General features: G+C 43.4%; 1 protein-coding gene and 1 long non-coding RNA gene across 3 annotated transcripts in view; one reads left to right on the plus strand and one right to left on the minus strand.

Annotated features, from left to right (window-relative positions):
• MYO5B (myosin VB) overlaps positions 1–18852 on the minus strand; it is a 380074-nt gene that overhangs the window by 280499 nt on the left and 80723 nt on the right. The window contains exon 1 of one of the 2 annotated variants that reach the window (XM_017951726.3): positions 6121–6621. The exons of the other annotated variant lie outside the window; for it this stretch is intronic. Within the exon in view, the coding sequence (XP_017807215.2) occupies positions 6121–6144 (24 nt within the window). The 5' untranslated portion in view covers positions 6145–6621. Of the gene's footprint in view, positions 1–6120; positions 6622–18852 lie in introns of those variants that run through there. 2 annotated transcript variants of the gene reach the window in all.
• LOC103879738 lies at positions 6576–9756 on the plus strand. The gene is made up of 2 exons (XR_640500.4): positions 6576–6983; positions 9510–9756. It is a non-coding gene; the product is annotated as an uncharacterized LOC103879738 (long non-coding RNA).

Below are 18852 nucleotides of genomic sequence, written 5' to 3' on the forward strand. Positions count from 1 at the left end.
AAACAAAGTCCTCTACTATCATTCAGATGCACTGGAAGTTTATAAAGGGAGTGGAGGCCCATCTCATAGCGCTTTGATCAACTACTGAGTATTTACTAACATCAATGCTATGCATTCCCCTCCAATATACCCAGACTGACAGAAGCTTTCTCCTCTCAAGTTCTTTGGCACTGTATCTGCGAAATCTCTGAGGGCATTTATAAATTTTACTCATATTCAAGCTTATTTGCATACCCATCCTTACATTCTTGGAAATTTAATCACCTATTATTACCATGTATAGATGGCACTTCATAGTAATTAACACACACAATCTCATCCCTGAATCCTTACAACCATCCTATTGGGTAGGTATACTCAGAGAACCTAACAGATGTACGTACAACAAAAAGTAACTGGTAGCCCCGAAACTTCAACCAAAATCTGGCAACTGTCTGCCTTCTTTCCATTGCTGGAGGCTGTTTCTGTCTTTGTAGGAGTCTCAGAGGGCACTAGGCAGCCATTTGTTTATCAATTGAGCCACCTGACACCACCACACCCTGTTACATGTATTTCAGCACCCCTGACTTCTGTTCTATGTCTGCTTGCAGCTTCTACAGATTTAAATCCCTAAATCCTACAGATTTAAATCCTGTAATATATAGGCTTGCATTGAAAAGTTCCCAAAGCTTTCAATGCCAATATACTAAAAGGGAAAGAGGAGAAATGGCACTAGAAAAGCCAAGGGTTTTGGCTAAGGGGATGACAATACACTGAGACCGTCCTCAAAAGTTTGAGAGAAGCAGGGACCAATGTGATTAGTCAGGGCAGCCCCATTGTGAGCTTTCACTAGAATTATGGCCAAATCCTGTGCCAGTAGACTTGGGCTATTTCAGGGCTGTTACTTCATGAGATTCTAGCATCTGTTATGCTTTTGCAGGTTTCTAATTTCAGCTCCAAAGACAGAGACCAGGAAATGAAGCAGACACATATAAGGGCCAGCAGAAACAAAGAAGAATCCAAATGAATAACTGCCTGCCTTGAAGGGATTTCAAATAAGAGGCTCAAAGATGGGAAGCAAAGATTAAAAGAGAAAAATGATAAGCCAAAAAACCATAGTAGCAGACACAGCCCCAAGCTGAAATTCAGAAGAATCATGAAACCAAGAAACAGTGACGGGAGCAGCATTAAAAGGGAAGACTGGGTCTTGCATTTGAGCAGAGGGGACTACAGAAGGTTGAGGCGCAGGCCCAAGGTCACATGGCATAATGGAGAAGGAAGATTATAGCCATCCTGCTGCTGCTGCGTTCTCACACACCTCATTAAAGCAGGGTGTGTCTAAAACCCTTGACTTTGGTTAACAATCAGTTTTTTTTTTTTTTTAAACACAAGAGCACCCAGTCTGCTCAAAGAACTATAAAAAGGTTATAAAGACCAGAAACCACAGGGGTTCCTGGAAGAGGTTGGTCAGCTGCTTGGATAGACCATAACTTTCATGCTTTTCAACAGGGTGATATTCAATTTACTAAAAAGCTGCAACCATGAATGAATGCCAGTAACATACTGGAGCCCAAAATGGATCTGAAGGGGAAGAGGAAATGATATGGTAATTAGTAGGAACAGAACACATTAAGTAGATACTCTAATATTAGTTGAATTATTGAATCACTGAATAAATGTCAAGAGTGTTAGGCTCCAAAAATACTTTTTTCAAAAATTTAAAACCTTAAGCATGTTATAAAATTCAGAATCCATAAAGGAAAATGACTGACAGATTTGACAGCATGCATTTTCTTTTAAAAGACTCCACAAACAAAAACAAACGGCAGAAGAAACCTTAACAAACATCCAGAGAAAGGTTCAATATCTATTATTCTCAGAGCTATCAAATCAGTAAGAAAGTATGAACAATTTGTAAATAGAATCAAAAAATACAAAAAGGCAATAAACATGAAAAGATGCTCAGCTTCCCTCATGATTCAAGAAATGACCATTAAACGGTGAAATACTGCTTACTAACCTATGAGCTTTGTGCACAGCCGCGCGCGCACACACACACACACACACACACACACACACGAAGATTAGTAATACCAAGATAGGAAACTAAGCATGCTCATGTTGTTGACAAAACTGCAGAATGGATGAACCCTGGAGAGCAAGTTAATCCAGTTATGCCAAGTCTAGAAGACTCTCCTACAGTAACACTAGCTTTAGGACGGAAAGAGTAAATAATATGGATGTTAACTGTAGTGTTGTTGTAAGGGCAAAAATTGAGAATTGCCTCATGTTCAGTGCGATGTTAACAAATCATCATGCAGTTGTTGGAGGCGTTTAAACCAGAGCAACTCCATCTGGAAGCGGGGCTGGGTAAAATGAGGCTGAGACCTGCTGGACTGCATTCCCAGGAAGTTTGGCATCCAAGTCACAGGATGAGATAGGAGGTCAGCACCAGATATAGGTCACAAAGACCTTGCTGATGAAGCAGGTTGTGGTAAAGAAGCCAGGCAAAACACACCAAAAACAAGATGGAAATTAAAGTGACTTCTGGTAGTCCTCAGTGCTCATTAACACTAATTATACTGCATTAGTATGCTACAAAAAAAAAAAAAAAAAAAACAAAACACTCCCACCAGTGCCATGACAGTTTACAAATGACACGGCAACATCAGGGAGTTACTCAATATGGTCTAAAAAGGAGAGGAACCCTCAGTTCTGGGAATTTCCCATCCTTTCCTGGAAAACTTATGAATAATCCACCCCTTGTTTAGCATATAATCAAGAAATAACCATAAAAATAGCCAACCAGCAGCCCTTGAGGCTGCTCTGCCTTCGGAGTAGCCACTCTTAATTCATTTACTTTAATAAACTTCCTTTCATTTTACTCTAGATTCGCCTCGAATTCTTTGTGTGAGATCCAAGAACCTTCTCTTGGGGTCTGTATCAGGACCCCTTTCCAGCAAAACAGTCGTCCATGGGAATCCTGTAGTCACTAATATGTAGTAGACTAACGGGTTGATTTGGAAAGATAATCGAGGTATATTAACCAAAAAGCACAAGGTACAAAATGTTATAGTATAATCCTTGCGTTTAAAAGCAATCTATGGATACATTGTTTAAGTAAGCAAAAGGCTAGCCTAGACAGGTTCACACCAAAGCAATCTATGGATATATTGTTTAAGTAAGCAAAAGGCTAGACTAGACAGGTTCACACCAAAATTGAGCAGTGTAACCCTGAGTAGGCTTAGAAACAGGGAGGGAAATATGTGGTTAAAAAAAAAAAAGAGAGAGAATGCTAAGATTATGGACAACACTTCTTTTTGGTGTTCTCCCAGTTTTCTAAAGTACTGAGGTGTTTTTTTTTTTTTTTTTTTTTTGTAGTCGGAAAGAATTTAAAAACCTCAAGATTTCATAATGAAACACAGAAAGGAGTAGTTCATTCTCAAAAAGAAATAAGCCATCGAGGAGAAAAACGCAGAAATGACCCTTGAGCTACACTGCTGCCCCATGAGAACATTTACCAAAAGAGGGAAAAAACCTATATGGAGACCAGTGTTGCTTTTATCAAAGACAACAGAGACTTAGGTAACTCTGGTGTTTGTAGATCTCCTCATCCATAAACCTGGTACATAACACATTGATGTAGTACTGACTCTTTCTGTAGCCATTAGGCCACTAAAAACTGAAACCAGGATCTATTGCCTGTGGACTTACTCAATAATATAAACTTGTACTTTTTTTTTTTTAAACAGTCTTGCTCTGTCACTCAGCCTTGAGTGCAGTGATGTGATCTTGGCTCACTGCAACCTCCACTTCCTAGGCTCAAGTGATTGTCATGCCTCAGCCTCCTGAGTAGCTGGGACTACAGGAATACACCACTGCATCTGGCTAATTTTGATATTTTTAGTAGAGACAGGATTTTGCCATGTTGGCCAAGCTGGTCTCGAACTCCTGGCCTTAAGTAATCCACTGACCTCAACCCCACAAAGTGCTGGGATTACAGGTGTGAGCCACCACACCTGGCCGAAATCTGTCAACGTTCCCTGTGCAACCTTTCTCACAGAGCATCCCCTCACCAACAATCTTCAGTGCAACCATTTCAGAAAAATGTGTTTCCACTGAAGTATCTTCTATTGTCATGGTTGACCTGACAAAGCCATTTATTTATCCTTGGGAACTGATGCTTTGGTATAGCTAGTAATTCCACCCATGAAATAGAAGTGGGAGTAATTCCCTGCATTTCCCTCCTCCACACAGCAAGCCCTGCATTAACCTGTGCACTCAAGGGACTGAAGCAAGATGTCATAAAACTAAAAAGAGTTTCACCACCGTGATATTTCTGCTTCTCCACCAGATACCTGGTACTTGTTTAAATCATGAAGCAGGCACATGCGTCAGGGTTCAGAATGAGAGTGGTTCTGCCGGGCACCCTTTGTGGGATACACATATGGGTGGGTGGGTCTGTGCAGAGCCCCTAGACACACCCAAGCCCAGCCCCACTGTGAATAAGGATTAGCATGTGTGAGCCTAGCTGTCTTTCAGGAAAGAGTCTGAAATCAGTTAATGGACACAGTTAAGTGAACGAGACCCATGCGCCTTGGGGTGGTCAGCCACCTACTCTAACCACCCATGTGAGAAATGCCCACAGTGCAGGGAGCCTCACACGTGAACACATCCACCAGAACTTAGACACTCCCATACAGGTCATGCCACTGAAAGCAATCTTTCAAGAGCTTATACAGGAACCACCTTCAGAGCTTCTTTGCTTCCAATATCCTTAGAGATGAAAGTGTTGCATCTTTGGAGAGGGAACAGAATTATTTAAAAGTCAAATGTAAGTCGGTCCCAAGTTTGGTGAGCAGGTAGGTCAATATCACCCACCTCCCAATCCTAATTCCTTTCTGGTACCAGGGCATTCTCCCAGTCACCAAGCTTAGAACTTTGAAGAAGACTGTTCTGCCATATCTCCCCATGTCTAACTAGGGGGACCAAATCATTTACTGTCCAAACCACGGCACTTCCCAAATATGAAAAAGAGGCACATATAACCTTACGTTGAACTGCATGAAATAGCCATATTTGGCCATTTTTGACCTACAGAAAGGCAGCTCCATGATTCACTTATGCTGGGACACTGGGCTTAAACTAGGCATTTTGGGGAAAACAAGGATTCTGTGCTCACCCAACATCCAAGTCATCCCCAAATCCTTTCAACATCTGCCTCTCACACCAAATTCCCCCTCTTTCCCCATCTGACCCATCTGAAGCATCCTGATTCAAGTGTTTGTTCTACTTTTTCAATTAGGCTGTGAAGGCCAAGGTTGTCTTGCCTTTAGCCTCTCCCCACTCCAATCCATCCCACCAAGAGCTAGAAGATCCCCCTTCCTAAAACTTAGGTCTGGCCATGTCACTCCCTGTTTGGGAAGGATCAGTGTGGCTCCCAGAGCCTCCTGGATCAAGGTCACACTTCTTAGTCTGTATTGAAGGCCACTGAGGCTGATCTCCACTGGTCACCATTTCCATCTCTCCTTCATCCTAACTTCTATGATGTACCCACTTGCCCCAGCACCAGTCTATCCACTGTAAATAAGCACAAGTTCTTTCCCACTTTGTTCACAACACATACTCTTAAAAAAAATCATCATCATCAAACTCCCTTTGCCCTGCGTTGCATTTCTATTTCCTCTTCTCAATGTCTCTCCCCAGTGTCTTCCCACTAGAGGTCCCCAGGCCCAACACTATCTTCTATGCTGGCTCCTCAGCATGGCCACAATATACCCCTACCTTCAGACAATGTCTGCTCCCAGCTCCTGCAGGAGACGCCAGCTAGGTCAGCAGACCTGCCAACCTCACCTGGCATCCATCCACAGGGCCAGTGCTTATGCTGGGCCTGGCTCCACCTATGAAGGGGAACCAACACTGCAGTATGCATTGTCAGTCCAATGAAAGACTTCATTTCCCAGGCAAGTCCCCAGATTTTCAAACACTGCTATTCATATGGTTCCCTTATCCTTCCTCCCCTATCTTTCTTCTCAAATCCTCCCAATCTTTCGTTGCTGATGTCTTCCCTGACTTTCCTCCCACCCCCATTCCCCACAGATGTCATCACTCCCACCTGTGCACCCCTAGAATTGATCTCACCTCTCTTGTGACAGGCCAGTGCATGCTGGCTTGTGCTAGTGTGGCTTACATGTGCATCTCAGCCAGACTGCAGGCTCGATGAAGGCAGACACCCTGCCTTACCGTTCTTTTGATTCCCAGTCCAAGTTCACTACGTGGTCCATCAAAAGTCCTCAATAAAGATTTAATTGTACTAATAAAACTTGTTTGGGCCACGTGTAACATAAAACGGCTTTGAACTCAACCATAAGAGAAGTTCCAAACTTCTTGAGAAATCGCGGTGTTATTTAAATCATCGTCCTAAGGTGACTTCACTCAACAATAACACTCATTTAGACATGTAAGTTCTGGTCCATTAAAAATCATCACTCTGCAGCAGCAGCAGAATGTAGGGCTTCCTCTCCAGGCAATAAGCATAATGGGTATGTCGACCTCACAGGCAGAAAGTTCTAGGTTCTGAATAAGTAGTCATCAAATGACACAAGCCAGTGCTCAGGGAAGGAGGGTAAAACTCCTTGCAAGTCCCAAGCCTCTCGGGGCCTACAGGCAAACCCTGACTGCCCATGGTTTGCCCGTGAAGCAGCCACAGGTACCAAAGGACCCACTGCCAACAAGGAAATGAGGGCAGTGGATCACACACCCCAGTGAAACTGAGGAGGAGCAGAGAATGAAACAGAGGAAACTGGAGACAGTATGACTTCAGACCAGCAAAGAAAAGTCACCACCCTGGAAACTAATGCTCTACCCTAAACAAAGAAACTACACACTGCGTTTTGCCAAAGATGCTAGTGGTATGAGTCAGGAAAGGACAAGAATGACCAACTTCTCACAGCCTGAACCACAGCAAGGTCTAAGCCAAGAGACCAACATCCTCCATCAAGCAGGTCAGTTTGTCTATTTACTTAGTGGGGTGTACTTCAACAACAGTCAATACCAACAGATTCATGGAAACACCATGTTACTTAAAATCAGTTTTTTTATCTTATAGGTGTATTGTTCCAATTGTTTAAGGGACAAGGTGTAAACTGGCAATTGTTGCTTTGGAGCTACAGGTTCTAAACTTAGTTGCCATGTTCTATGGATTCCAGTGAAGTTATAACATTCATATTATACGTCCTAAGGAGTCCCATCAAAATCAATACCAAAATATCTACCAGGTACTAGGCTGGCTGTGAGGAAGCAAATACATAGCAAGGAAACAGACTGCCTTTACTTCAAGTAGCTTACAGGCTACAACTTAGCTTTGAAAAGTTAAATGTCCAACTGTGTGGTATAGATTGGAAGCACAGTGGCATGGGGACTGGATTAACTGGGAAAGGCTTCCAGAGATGGTAGGATTTACGCAGAAGGAAAAGAAAGTCTTAGAAATAAATGAAATAACATAGATAACATGGACAATGTAGTAAGCTCTTCTGTATCATCAATGTGATGACTCCAGTACATGCTCTTGGAGCATAAGCAATCCAGGTGCCAACAGAGATCAGCTGGGAAATAAACCTTCACCAGAGGACAGCAGTTCAGATGATGGAAGCTCTGATCCATGCAAGTCCAGCTCCCGTAATCCCAGAAGAAAACCCTATGGATGCCAAGGCTATCAGCTCACTAGTCACCTCCCTCAACACCCAGCCCCAATGTCAGAGTTGTAAACCTTTATACTCCCCTGAATGAATCTGAAGAACAGATAAAAATGGCCTTTATATGAACAATCCAAGCACAACTACAAGAGCTGAATGAGTTCTAGCAACTACTTAGAGGCTTCAAGCACAAGTTGCCTTTTTTCTTTCCATTTAATTCATCTTCTGACCATGAATTCAATCCACATCCCAGCACATCTCAATCTGGAGTTTCTTAAAGTCTGAGGATGCACATTTCCAACCTAAGACACAACAGTGTTTGTGTCTTTTGTACCTACTGTTCAGAATAAGAACAATTGATACAGTAAAACCCAAAGCACTTGAAACAAAAAAGGCATGTCAAGCAATAATGCGAAGTAGGTTTGGACAGGTAGAGTGGGACAGATCATGGAGGCTTCTCAGCACAGGCAGCTATTTGATGTTCCAGAGTGGATAAGTGACACAGGAAGACTGTGTTTCAAGGATACTTAGCAACAGTGGGACACACAGTAGAGACCCAGGGGACAGGAGGAACAGAAGTCTGACAAGATGCCATGGTTCCTTCCACTCACAAAAGCCTGGCTCAGATGCAAAGCCAGCCACTGTTGTAAGTAAAGTGTAGTTGATTCTTGGGGTTCTACTACCAACAGGCCACCGCAGAACACAAGGACCTTACTCTAAGTGACAAGTTCTCAACTAGGGGTGATTTGGGCCCCCAGGAAACATATGGCAAGGACTGGAGCTTTGAGCTGCTTTTAAGTGGTAGGGATGAAGTTCCACATAATTTCAGCAACTGTCTTTACATGAATTTGCACAACAGTTAGCTGAGAAATACAAGATATATTGTAGTTACGTTCCCTGTATAAAGCCAACTGGCTTCACGGATGCCAACGGGCACCTGACATTAGACATATAAACTTTATCCTCCACAAAAAGGGCTAACTAAATATAGACAACTATTTACTAGGGCCCCTGTGTGCCTGCCATGGGTTCACTGGGCCAGTTCAGGACACTGGACATACGACCAGGGCTCCACAGTCTACACACAGATTCTCAGTGTCCTAAAGCAACCTTCATGCATTTACTTCCCACATCACAGTAGCTATCTTCCAAGCTCAGATCCAAGATACACAACCAAGATATTTTAGCAACAACCTGTCTAGAAACTAGAAGAACACTATAAAGCCACATGCACGTGTGATCCAATGACAGAAGGAAGGAGCTTATTTTCTTTTCTACATGAGCACATCTGTTTGGATATTCACTAGAGTAAATACTTAAATGACTAATTCACAGTTTCACTTTGTCATGGTTAAAGTATTTTATGTGACATCTGCTTCTGCTAAATCAGGATCTTGTTTCCTCCTGAGCTGTCACACTGAAGGCAGGAACATATGATGCTAGTTGTGTTGCACCAGCAAAAGCTTGAGAGAATAACCTTTTCAGACACGAGACTCCCAGCTTCCTTTAGTATCTGTGAAGCATCTATTACTGCAAGTCATGCAAGTCAACAGACCCACTGACCACAGGAAGACCTCAACTAGTGCACAGAATTATGCTTCAATTATATTCAAGTGGGAAATGGCCTGCATGGTATGGAGGGAAGGGAAGTTTTACCCCTCTGCCTACCACCCTCCCCACTTTCTACTTCTCTCCTCTTTGCCCAAAGCACATCATACTGACTCGTTGGGGTCCAAGACATTACCTGGTACTAGGTGTTGCTTAGGCACAGTTACTGGGGGCCAAAAGCCACATACCGTGCATGCATCTCCCCTCTCTTCACTTTCTCTTTTCCAGGTCTAGGGATCAGCAAACCAAACCAGAGCTGAAGATTCCTCTTAAAGCATTGGGCCCTTTCTCTGCTCTCTTCTTCCTGTCTTTGCTTTGTAAGGAACAATCAATCAGAGCATGGCAAGACCCCTAGATATAGAAGTGGCTCAGGGAGAGCTGGAGCCAACACCACCACTCGAAACTGCAGTGCTCCAACCCAGAACTCCGCTTTGGGAGCGACAGCGCTTGGGTCAATAAAAATCTAGAACTTCAATTACTATTTGGCAATTGTTCCTTAAGAAGATCACAGGTGGGGGGAAGGGAAATGGAGAGGTATTGAACAATCATTTACAAGATGAATAAGCTCCATGGATCTAACCCACACATGGGGACAATAGTTAACAATAGCATACTGTATACTTGAAGTTTGCTAAGAGAGTAGATCTTAAGTGTTCTTACCACAAAACAAATCCCCAAAAATGGTAACTATGTGAGGTAATAGATGATGAAAATGTGAATTAGCTTAATAATGATAATCATTCCACAATGTATACGTACATCAAAGCATCGAGTTGTACACCTTAAATGCCATTTTTGTCAATTGTACCTAGATAAAGCTACATGGAGGGGGACAAGAAGGTCACAGGGAAGAAGGGTACTTAGTGAGGCACCAGCCAGGCATCCCTGAGTCCTGGACCATCAAATTCCTGTACAGGGCCATCTTCTCTGTAAGTCTGAGGCATATTGATTGACACCCATTAAAAAGAAAAATAACTATAAAAAATGTCTCACCTACAGAATGGGAGAAAATTTTTGCAATCTACCCATCTGATAAAGGTCTAATATCCAGAATCTACAAGAAACTTAAATTTACAAGAAAAAAAACAGACAACTCCATTGCAAACTGGGAAAAGGATATGGCACTTCTCAAAAGAAGACATATTTATGCAGCCAACGAACATATAAAAAAAGCTCAACATCACTGATTAGCGAAATGCAAATCAAAACCACAATGAGATACCATCTCATGCAGGTCAGAATGGTGATTACTAGAAAGTGAAGAAACAATAGATGTTGGTGAGGCTGTGGAGAAATAGGAACGCTTTTACACTGTTGATGGGAATGTAAATTAGTTCATTGTGGAAAACAGTGTGGCAATTCCTCAAGGATCTACAACCAGAAATACCATTTCACCCACAATCCCATTACTGGGTATAGACTCAAAGGAATATAAATCATTTTACTCTAAAGACACACACACATGTATGTTTATTGCAGCACTATTTACAACAGCAGACATGGAACCAACTCAAATGCCCATTGATGATAGACTGGATAAAAAAAAATGTGGTACATATACACCATGGAATGCTATGCAGCCATAAAAAGCAATGAGATCATGTCCTTGGGTGAAGGAAGGATTGTGTCCTTGAATGGATGAAGCTGGAAGCCATCATTCTCAGCACACTAACACGGGAAGACAAAACCAAACACCACTTATTCTCATTCATAAGTTGGGGTTGAACAATGAGAACACATGGACACAAGAAGGGGAACAACACACACTGAGAACTGTTGCAGGGCGAGTCGGGGGAACCTAGATGACGGGTTAATAGGTGCACTGAACCACCATGGCACACGCATACCTATATAAAAAACCTGCACGCTCTGCACATGTATCCCAGAACTTTAAAAAAAAAAAAAAAAAAAAAGCCTCCAAGTCTTAACTCTTGGAAAAGGAAGACAGATTGCTGGGATGAAACTCACAGCAGGACTACAACCCAGGTGGAGAAAAGCCAGGTAAGGAACCTCCTCAATAGTCCAGCAACACACAAATCCAGTGAAAAGCTAGAAATGCAAGAGTGGCTACAGATTAGGAATACTAATGCCAGACAAAGAGTTTCCGCAATTAGCAAAATGCCTCTAATGCAGGGTGAAGGCTGCTCTAACCCAGCCCTGCACAGCCCAGAAGAGAGAATCAGAACCTGGCTCTCGAGTGTAGTCCCTAGATCAGGAGCAGCAGCACCTGCAAGCTTGTTAGAAATGCAGAATCTCCAACCTCACAATCAATGAATTTAAAAAAAAAAAATCCCCAGTGTTCTACATGTACATTAAAATATGAGCCTGTCCCAAAATCCCTCAGGCCAAAGAATTAGATAATCCTGTACCAGCCCAAAGTTTCTCAAAGTCTCTTCCTTCCCCTCCCCAGCCTCAGCCCATAAGAGACTTTTCTGCCCTTTCCCAGGAGCAATGAAGAGGAAGTCCTTTTTCTTTCTTCCCCAGGAACTCAGTCCTTCCCCCAAAGGAGAAGAGTAGTGAATCCAACAGATTGTATGTGATCAGTGAGTGGAAATGCAATGCTCTCAAAACAGTCTCTGCCCTCTCCTTCCCACTTCTCCCCTGCCCTGCCTGTGCTCAGGGCTACAGGCTCACCTTGGGCTTCTAGTTCCTGTGGTTAACAAGCCAGGAGGTCCGCTTTGTGGGCAAAGCTCTCTGGGCATTTTGGCAAAGCCATGAACTCAACAGTGGACCAAAGTTCCTAAATTTGAGGGTAACTAGGTGCTACCTAACCATTCATTAAGCCATTATCTTAGTTTCCATTTCCAACCAGTTTTGTGTGGATTCTACCAACTCAAACTATGGAGGCTGGGAAGGGTAAAAGACACTCTATCCTGACCCTCCCTGGAAGTTAGTATCAGTATCTTACAATATTGTGCTTGTTCAAAATCCCTACCTAGTGTGGGTTCATTAAGTCTCAATCCATTTTTTTTCTCTTTATAAAGATTCTGGTCAAGGCTGGGTATGGGGGCTCATGCCTGTAATCCCAGCACTTTGGGAGGCCAAGATGGAAGCATCACTCGAGGCCAGGAGTTCAAGAGCGGCTAGGCAACAAAGTGAGACCCTATATCTAAAATAAATTTAAAAATCAGCCAGACACGGTGATGTGTACCTGTGGCAGCTTCTGGGAAGGCTGAGAGGATGGCTTGAGCCCAGGAGTTTGGGGCTGCAGTAAGCTATGATTATACCACTGCACTCCAGCCCATGCAACAGAGCGAGACCTTGTCTCCTCATCTGCCCCTACCAAAACAAAAAACAGATTCCAAACACCTAGCAACTCTAACATCATACCACCAATCACTCTTTGAAACTTGATGGACTCTAAATACTAATTTGCCATCAAGCACATGGAGTTCCAAATGGGTAGGGCAACAAGGCATCATCATCCGGGAACACAGTTTGCAAATTATGTTAAATGTAACATAAGGATCACCTTCTTAGTTAAAAGTATCAGTTTTGAGGCAACATAGTGAGATCTCATCTCCATTAAAAAAAAAAAAAAATTAGCCCAGTGTAGTAGGGTGCACCTGTAGTACTAGCTACCCGGAAGGCTGAGGCAGGTGGACCGCTTGAGCCCAAGAGTTTGAGTTTACAGTGGTGAGCTATGATCATGCCACTGCACTCCAGCCTGGGCAACAGATGAGACCTCGTCTGTTAAAAAAAAAAAAGAAAGAAAATTATACCTAGTGGGGAGGATGCTAAGAACTTTAAGGTGTCTTTGGCCAGAAATTTAAGATTCCTGGGGGTCTACATATGCACAATATATACATCTCATAAATCTCAAAAAAATTAAAAAATGAACATCTTCATAGTCTTTGAATAAAAATTCAAAAAAATTTACCAATTTTTTTAAAAAAATGTTTTTACTTAGTTTATATCTGTACTGTGAAATATCTGATCATCTATTTGTGGTCATTAGTTTATTCAATGAGGAAATATTTACTTTAAATGACTAGTATTTTATTTTAGAAGAAACAATCTACAAAGATTATACAATTAAATTGCTCATCTTCATGATGGTTCTTGTCTTTATTTGGGGAAGAAAAGTAATGCTTATAAGCATGGGCATCAGGAAAGACCTTCTTAGGTTTCCCACAACTATGTAACCAGTTTCTCACTAATAATGACTAAGTTACTTCATAGTAATGACAAGTTTCACACCATGTGCTCTTACATTATAGCTAAGTTGATGATAATATTTCATAGCCTTCTCTCTAAGTTTGAAATTGCTGGGTCCTGGCGGAAATTTCTTTTATCCAGAGAACACACAGATGTGGACTGCATAGGTAGCATCTCCCCCTTATTAACCTTCAAACTGGAAGTAGGTGAACAAGAGACATCCCAGCCCTGCCAAATGCATAAACACCAGCAATCACAGAACTGCAAAAGGCCTGAACAGCTACACCTGTGGGCTGGCTGGTGCTCAGACGGAAGAATTGGAATGGAGCACTCTGGAGACCACCAGGACTCAACCACCAGGAGGACTCAAGAGGGGGTACACGGGGACATCTAGGAGCAGGAAGTAAAGCTTGGCTTCTGGGGTTTAGGAGAATGGTTTCCCTATCGACTGGGATACTTACAAGGGAAACCAAGGTAGGAATCAGCCCAAGATGAGGCCGGAAGAAGAAAAAAGACTGGGACCAGTCACTAGCAGTCAGGGTGTAAACAAGAGGTCAAGGCACAGTTTAAAAAAAAAAAAAAAAAAAAGCTGCTGATGCCAGTACTGAAGCTGGGTGGGCAGGCAGGATGATAGGATAGAGAGGGGCTCCCCTTTATGTTGTTCAGAGGGATGTGAAAGCCAGGATACTGTTACCATCTGGAGTCTTCAACAATTAACTTTCTACCAAACAAAACAGTGTAGCTATGAAGCAATGCTTCCCTAACCTGTGAGCTCTGAACCAGGTTCGCGGAATCCAACATGGGAAAACACACACCCCAAGACAGTCTCCTGAAGTTCCATACTTCATGATTCCATTTATGACCTTCTTAGAAGCGGAACTATAGTGATGGAGAACAGGTCAGTAGTTGCCAGGTTAAATAACCTTGTAAAAATTACTATGTTTGCAGGGTGCATTTTTTTTTGCAATATTTTTCTGTACACAGGTTTCATCTGATTTCAAAGGAATATGAAACTCCCCAAAAAGGTTAAGAAAACCACCGCTCTAGAATATCAAAGCACAAGGCCTTGCATATGCCATGTGGAGTATGGAGCTGGGCTGGACACATCAAGTAAGGACAAAACCATGAAGTCACTCCTATGAGCACCACTCCAGCGCTCCCAGCTCATCACCTTCCGGTGTTTCTGGCACAAAAACAGAGCTCTTTATTGACTCTCAAAGACTCACATAAACAAGCTTCCTTTGTAGGTTGTCCACCCTACTCATCCTCTCCAGCTATTTTTTATAGAACCACCTCAAATTCATACTATTCAAGCCAGAATCTATCCTCCCATCCTGCACCCTGCATCCTCCGCCTGCCCCCTTCCCTGCCTCAGAGAGTGGAACCATCCTTTCAGTTGCCCAACTATGCAGCCTGGACATTGTCTTCACTTCCCCTCTACCTCATTAATTCATCAAGCAGATCTCCCGATTCTCTTCCAAATCTGTTTGCTTTTCTCCATCCCCTCCACCACTGCCATCCCTGTCCAGGTCTCACCTTTTCTCACTAGGATAAAACCCTGACCTTTGGTATGACCCCACATCAATGCAATCTCCTTACTGCAGCCAAAGTGATATTTCAAAAATGCAAATCAAATAATTTCCCTCCCTTGCTCAGAGCTCTTTGATGCCCTCTTCACTGTTCTTGGGACCCAAGTCCTAGCATGTCAAAGGGTTCATCATCATCTGGCCTTCATCATGTGGCCCTGTCCAGAGGTTTCTGCCTAGTAAGTTTTATCTCTTACCATTTTTACCTTGGAAATAAGGCTACTTCCATTTCCCTAAATGCTCCATGCTCTCTTACTGCTGGGCCTTTACAGTATCCTCCCTGTGCCCGGAATGCTCGCACACCCCATTTCCCATTATCTGGCTATTCCTCTCCAGGTTTCACAGCCTGGATGTCACTTCCCCGAAGAAGTGCTTCCAACTCCCCAGGCTTGGAGCATGTGCCCCTCTGTGCCTCCCCTGACACAACCCTTCTAACTCTACATGTCAGACAATTCATCTGTGTCCCTGACAGACCCAGTCTGTGAAGGGCATCTTATTCATTGCTGTATCCTCAGTGCCTATTACAACAGGAACTCAAGGCTTGCTGATAGATAATTTGTGTCTTTGGTATGGGCAACCTAACTCTATGTCCCTCCCACCTCATAAAGCAAACCCTGGAGAAATAAAAGCTCATTGACCAAGACTCACTTTGCTGCCTTCACTAAGGCAGGACACAAAGGGAGGAGAACATCTTGGCCTAAACAGCCAGACAGTGAGGATTACTTATGGGATCTCCAGCTGCCCTGACTGTATATCATGGGGCTAGACATAGCTTGGAGATTGCCTGGTCCAGGGTTTCCTAATGCCTTAGGGTGCCTTTTGTTTGTTTTTTTTTTTGTTTTGTTCTGACAGTCTCCCTCTGTCACCCAGGCTGGAGTACAGAGGCATGATCTCGGCTCACTGCAACTGGCGCCTCCTGGGTTCAAGTGATTCTCCTGCCTCAGCCTCCCAAGTAGCTGGGACTACAGGCACATGTCACCACACCTGGCTAATTTTTTGTATTTTTAGTAGAGACAGGGTTTCGCTGTGTTAGCCAGGATGGTCTCGATCTCCTGACCTTGTGATCCAGGGTGCTCTTGAAGAACTCCAAGATCCACCAACCACCAGAGAAATGAGGGGCTCAGATAAGACAGCCTTCTCTGCCACAACCAGGGGAGTTCTATCTTCTTCTTACATCTTGAGCTTCAATTAAGATTGTGTTTCAGAGTTCTGACACTGAAACTTGACAAGATCCCAAATTCCATTTCCATCCCCTCAATTTACAGATGCAAAACTGAAACCCTAAGTTGTTAAGGGACTGGCTCCAGCCACACATCCATGTCGTGCTAGAAACCAGCCTTGTGATTCCAGCACTCTTTCCGGTTTTCATTCCATACAGCGCTACACATCTGTGGAGCAACAGAAAGAGGCAAAATACCCTGGTTAATCATTCTCTCATTGCTTTGTTGTATATGTTTTTAAGTTGTGTATGCTAACGTTCGCATAGCATACATGTACTTACAGTATAATTATTCAGAAGTGAACATCTGCATAACCACGCCCCAAGAAGCCAAGGATACCATACCCTGAAGTCCCCAACTCCCATGTGGCCCTCCCTCTAGAACAAAGCATTATCCTGTCTTTTTTTGTTGTTGTTGAGACAGTCTCACTCTGTTACCAAGGCTGGAGTGCAGTGGCGCGATCTTGGCTCACTACAACCTTCGCCTCCCAGGTTCAAGCAATTCTCATGCCTCAGCCTCCTGAGTAGCTGGGACTACAGGCATGCACCACCATGCCTGGCTAATTTTCATATTTTTAGTAGAGATGGGGTTTTGCCATGTTGCCAGGCTGGTCTTGAACTCCTGGCCTCAAGAGATCCGCCTGCCTTGGCCTCCCAAAGTGCTGGGATTACAGGCATGAGCCATCATGCCCAGCCCATTATCCTGTCTTTCGAAATAACTTCTTTGCTTCTCTTATAATTTAACCACCTATGTAAGAATCTCTGAAAAACAACTGAGCTTTGCCTATAGTTGAACTTCATAGAAGAGTGTACTGTTTTATAGCTTGAGTCTTCTGCTCTGCATTAAGTGAGATATGTTCATGTCCCTATGTGTTGCCAGAGTCCATTCATTCAAACTATTGTGTGCTATTCTAGTATATGAACATAAAACAATGTATTTGTTTTAAATATTGATAGTATTTCTCCTATGTTTTTAACATCGAATCAGCTGAATCCACATGATTTCAACATGATTGTACTGAAAGTACCTGAATACCCAAAGCAGAAACAGGCCAAGTTCTCCAGGCAGCCTAGACTGGCTACATGTTTCACAGAAGCCCAAGAATAGGAAACTATGCAGATGGACCCCTGACAAACATGCATCCTTGACAATCCACAGTGCCTCATGAGGAGGTATGCAGCAATCATCTCAGGTTCTGGCAATAAGGCCTTGCTGTGTGCTGATAAACCAGAATCAGTAAAAATATGTAGTAACTCTACTGTTGAGGATACCAGGTATGTAGATAAAAACTGATTATCTTTCCCCAGCCAGCTCTGAAGTGTTCAAGTCTAACATGAGGCTATATGTGCTGCTTCCATTATACAGCTGGGCTAGCTGGGTGAGGCAACCCTTTCCTTTCTTCTCACAAAATACAGTTCACCTGGCTTTGAATGATCCCACATGCTAAAACTGTCTTCTCTGACCCAGACTCTAAGAAGAATAAAGTCACTGGGGTGATGATACCAAGACTAGCTAAATGGACCAGGACTAACTAAACATTGGCACTGAGTGATTTTTAAAGCCCTAGAAACCCTATTCTCCCTTCCCACCACCTCCCCCATCCACAGCTTCCACCAAACTTCCACCAAAGAACCACGATAAGAAAGTTTCTAGTGTCAATACCGTAAGAGGGCAAATGGCAACTGAATCCCAGCCAAGACTAGAAGCTACATGACAGACCACATACCTTTCCAAGAAAACAGAATTTGTTACGGGACCAGCAGGAAAAACCATGAATGCTAGGCACCCAAGCAGGGAGACAAGCAGCCATAAATTTTGAGAAATGCCCCAGAAGAGTTCAGAGGTTCATAAAACATGCTTTATCATCAACTTGTCGATCTTACCACAACTGGTCCACTGGTCATGATTTTTCAAAGGCAGCAGAACCGAGGTGGGCAAGGGCACCCTCAACCGGCTAGTGGCAGCACCACGGTAAGCTACAATGCTTAGTACCCATCGCCCTCCATACCACAACATAAATATCCAAAGCAGCCCTGAAGCCATGTGAGAACAAGAACAAATCATGTCACTGCCCTGTTCAAAATCCTCCACTGGTTCCCTGTCCCAGTGAAAGTCAAACCCTTGCAGCAGCCTCAAAGGCCCTACCCAGTCTGGCCTCTCTAACCTAATATCCTACCCTCTCTCCCCACTCCCTCCCCTCAGCTCCAGCCATAGGCTTCCTCGCTGTTCCTCAAAATCACCAGGTGTGCTGTGCACCTGCTTTCCCTGTATGGAATGTTCTTCTCCCAGATATCCACACTGCTTCCTCCCTCAACTGCCTCAAGTCTTTGGCCAAATGTGAACTTATCTGCATGGCCTCAAATTTCACCATCACCTCCTCACCCCATTTCATATCTCCCTTCTGTGCTTTATTTTCTCCTCCTGGCAACAACAGCATCTATGCCCTAAATACTTTATCCTGCTTGTCTCCCTCACCATGAGATAAGCTCTCTGTGGCCTAAACCCTCCCACCTGCCTCCCTCATTTGCTCCAGGCATGCCCAGCAGCTAGTAGGCACTCAAGGATTTGGAAGGTAGTGCTTTCTCTCATTTTATACAAGAAGAAAGT

The sequence above is a fragment of the Papio anubis genome, chromosome 19 (assembly GCF_008728515.1).
Source record: "Papio anubis isolate 15944 chromosome 19, Panubis1.0, whole genome shotgun sequence".
Taxonomy (NCBI): domain Eukaryota; kingdom Metazoa; phylum Chordata; class Mammalia; order Primates; family Cercopithecidae; genus Papio; species Papio anubis.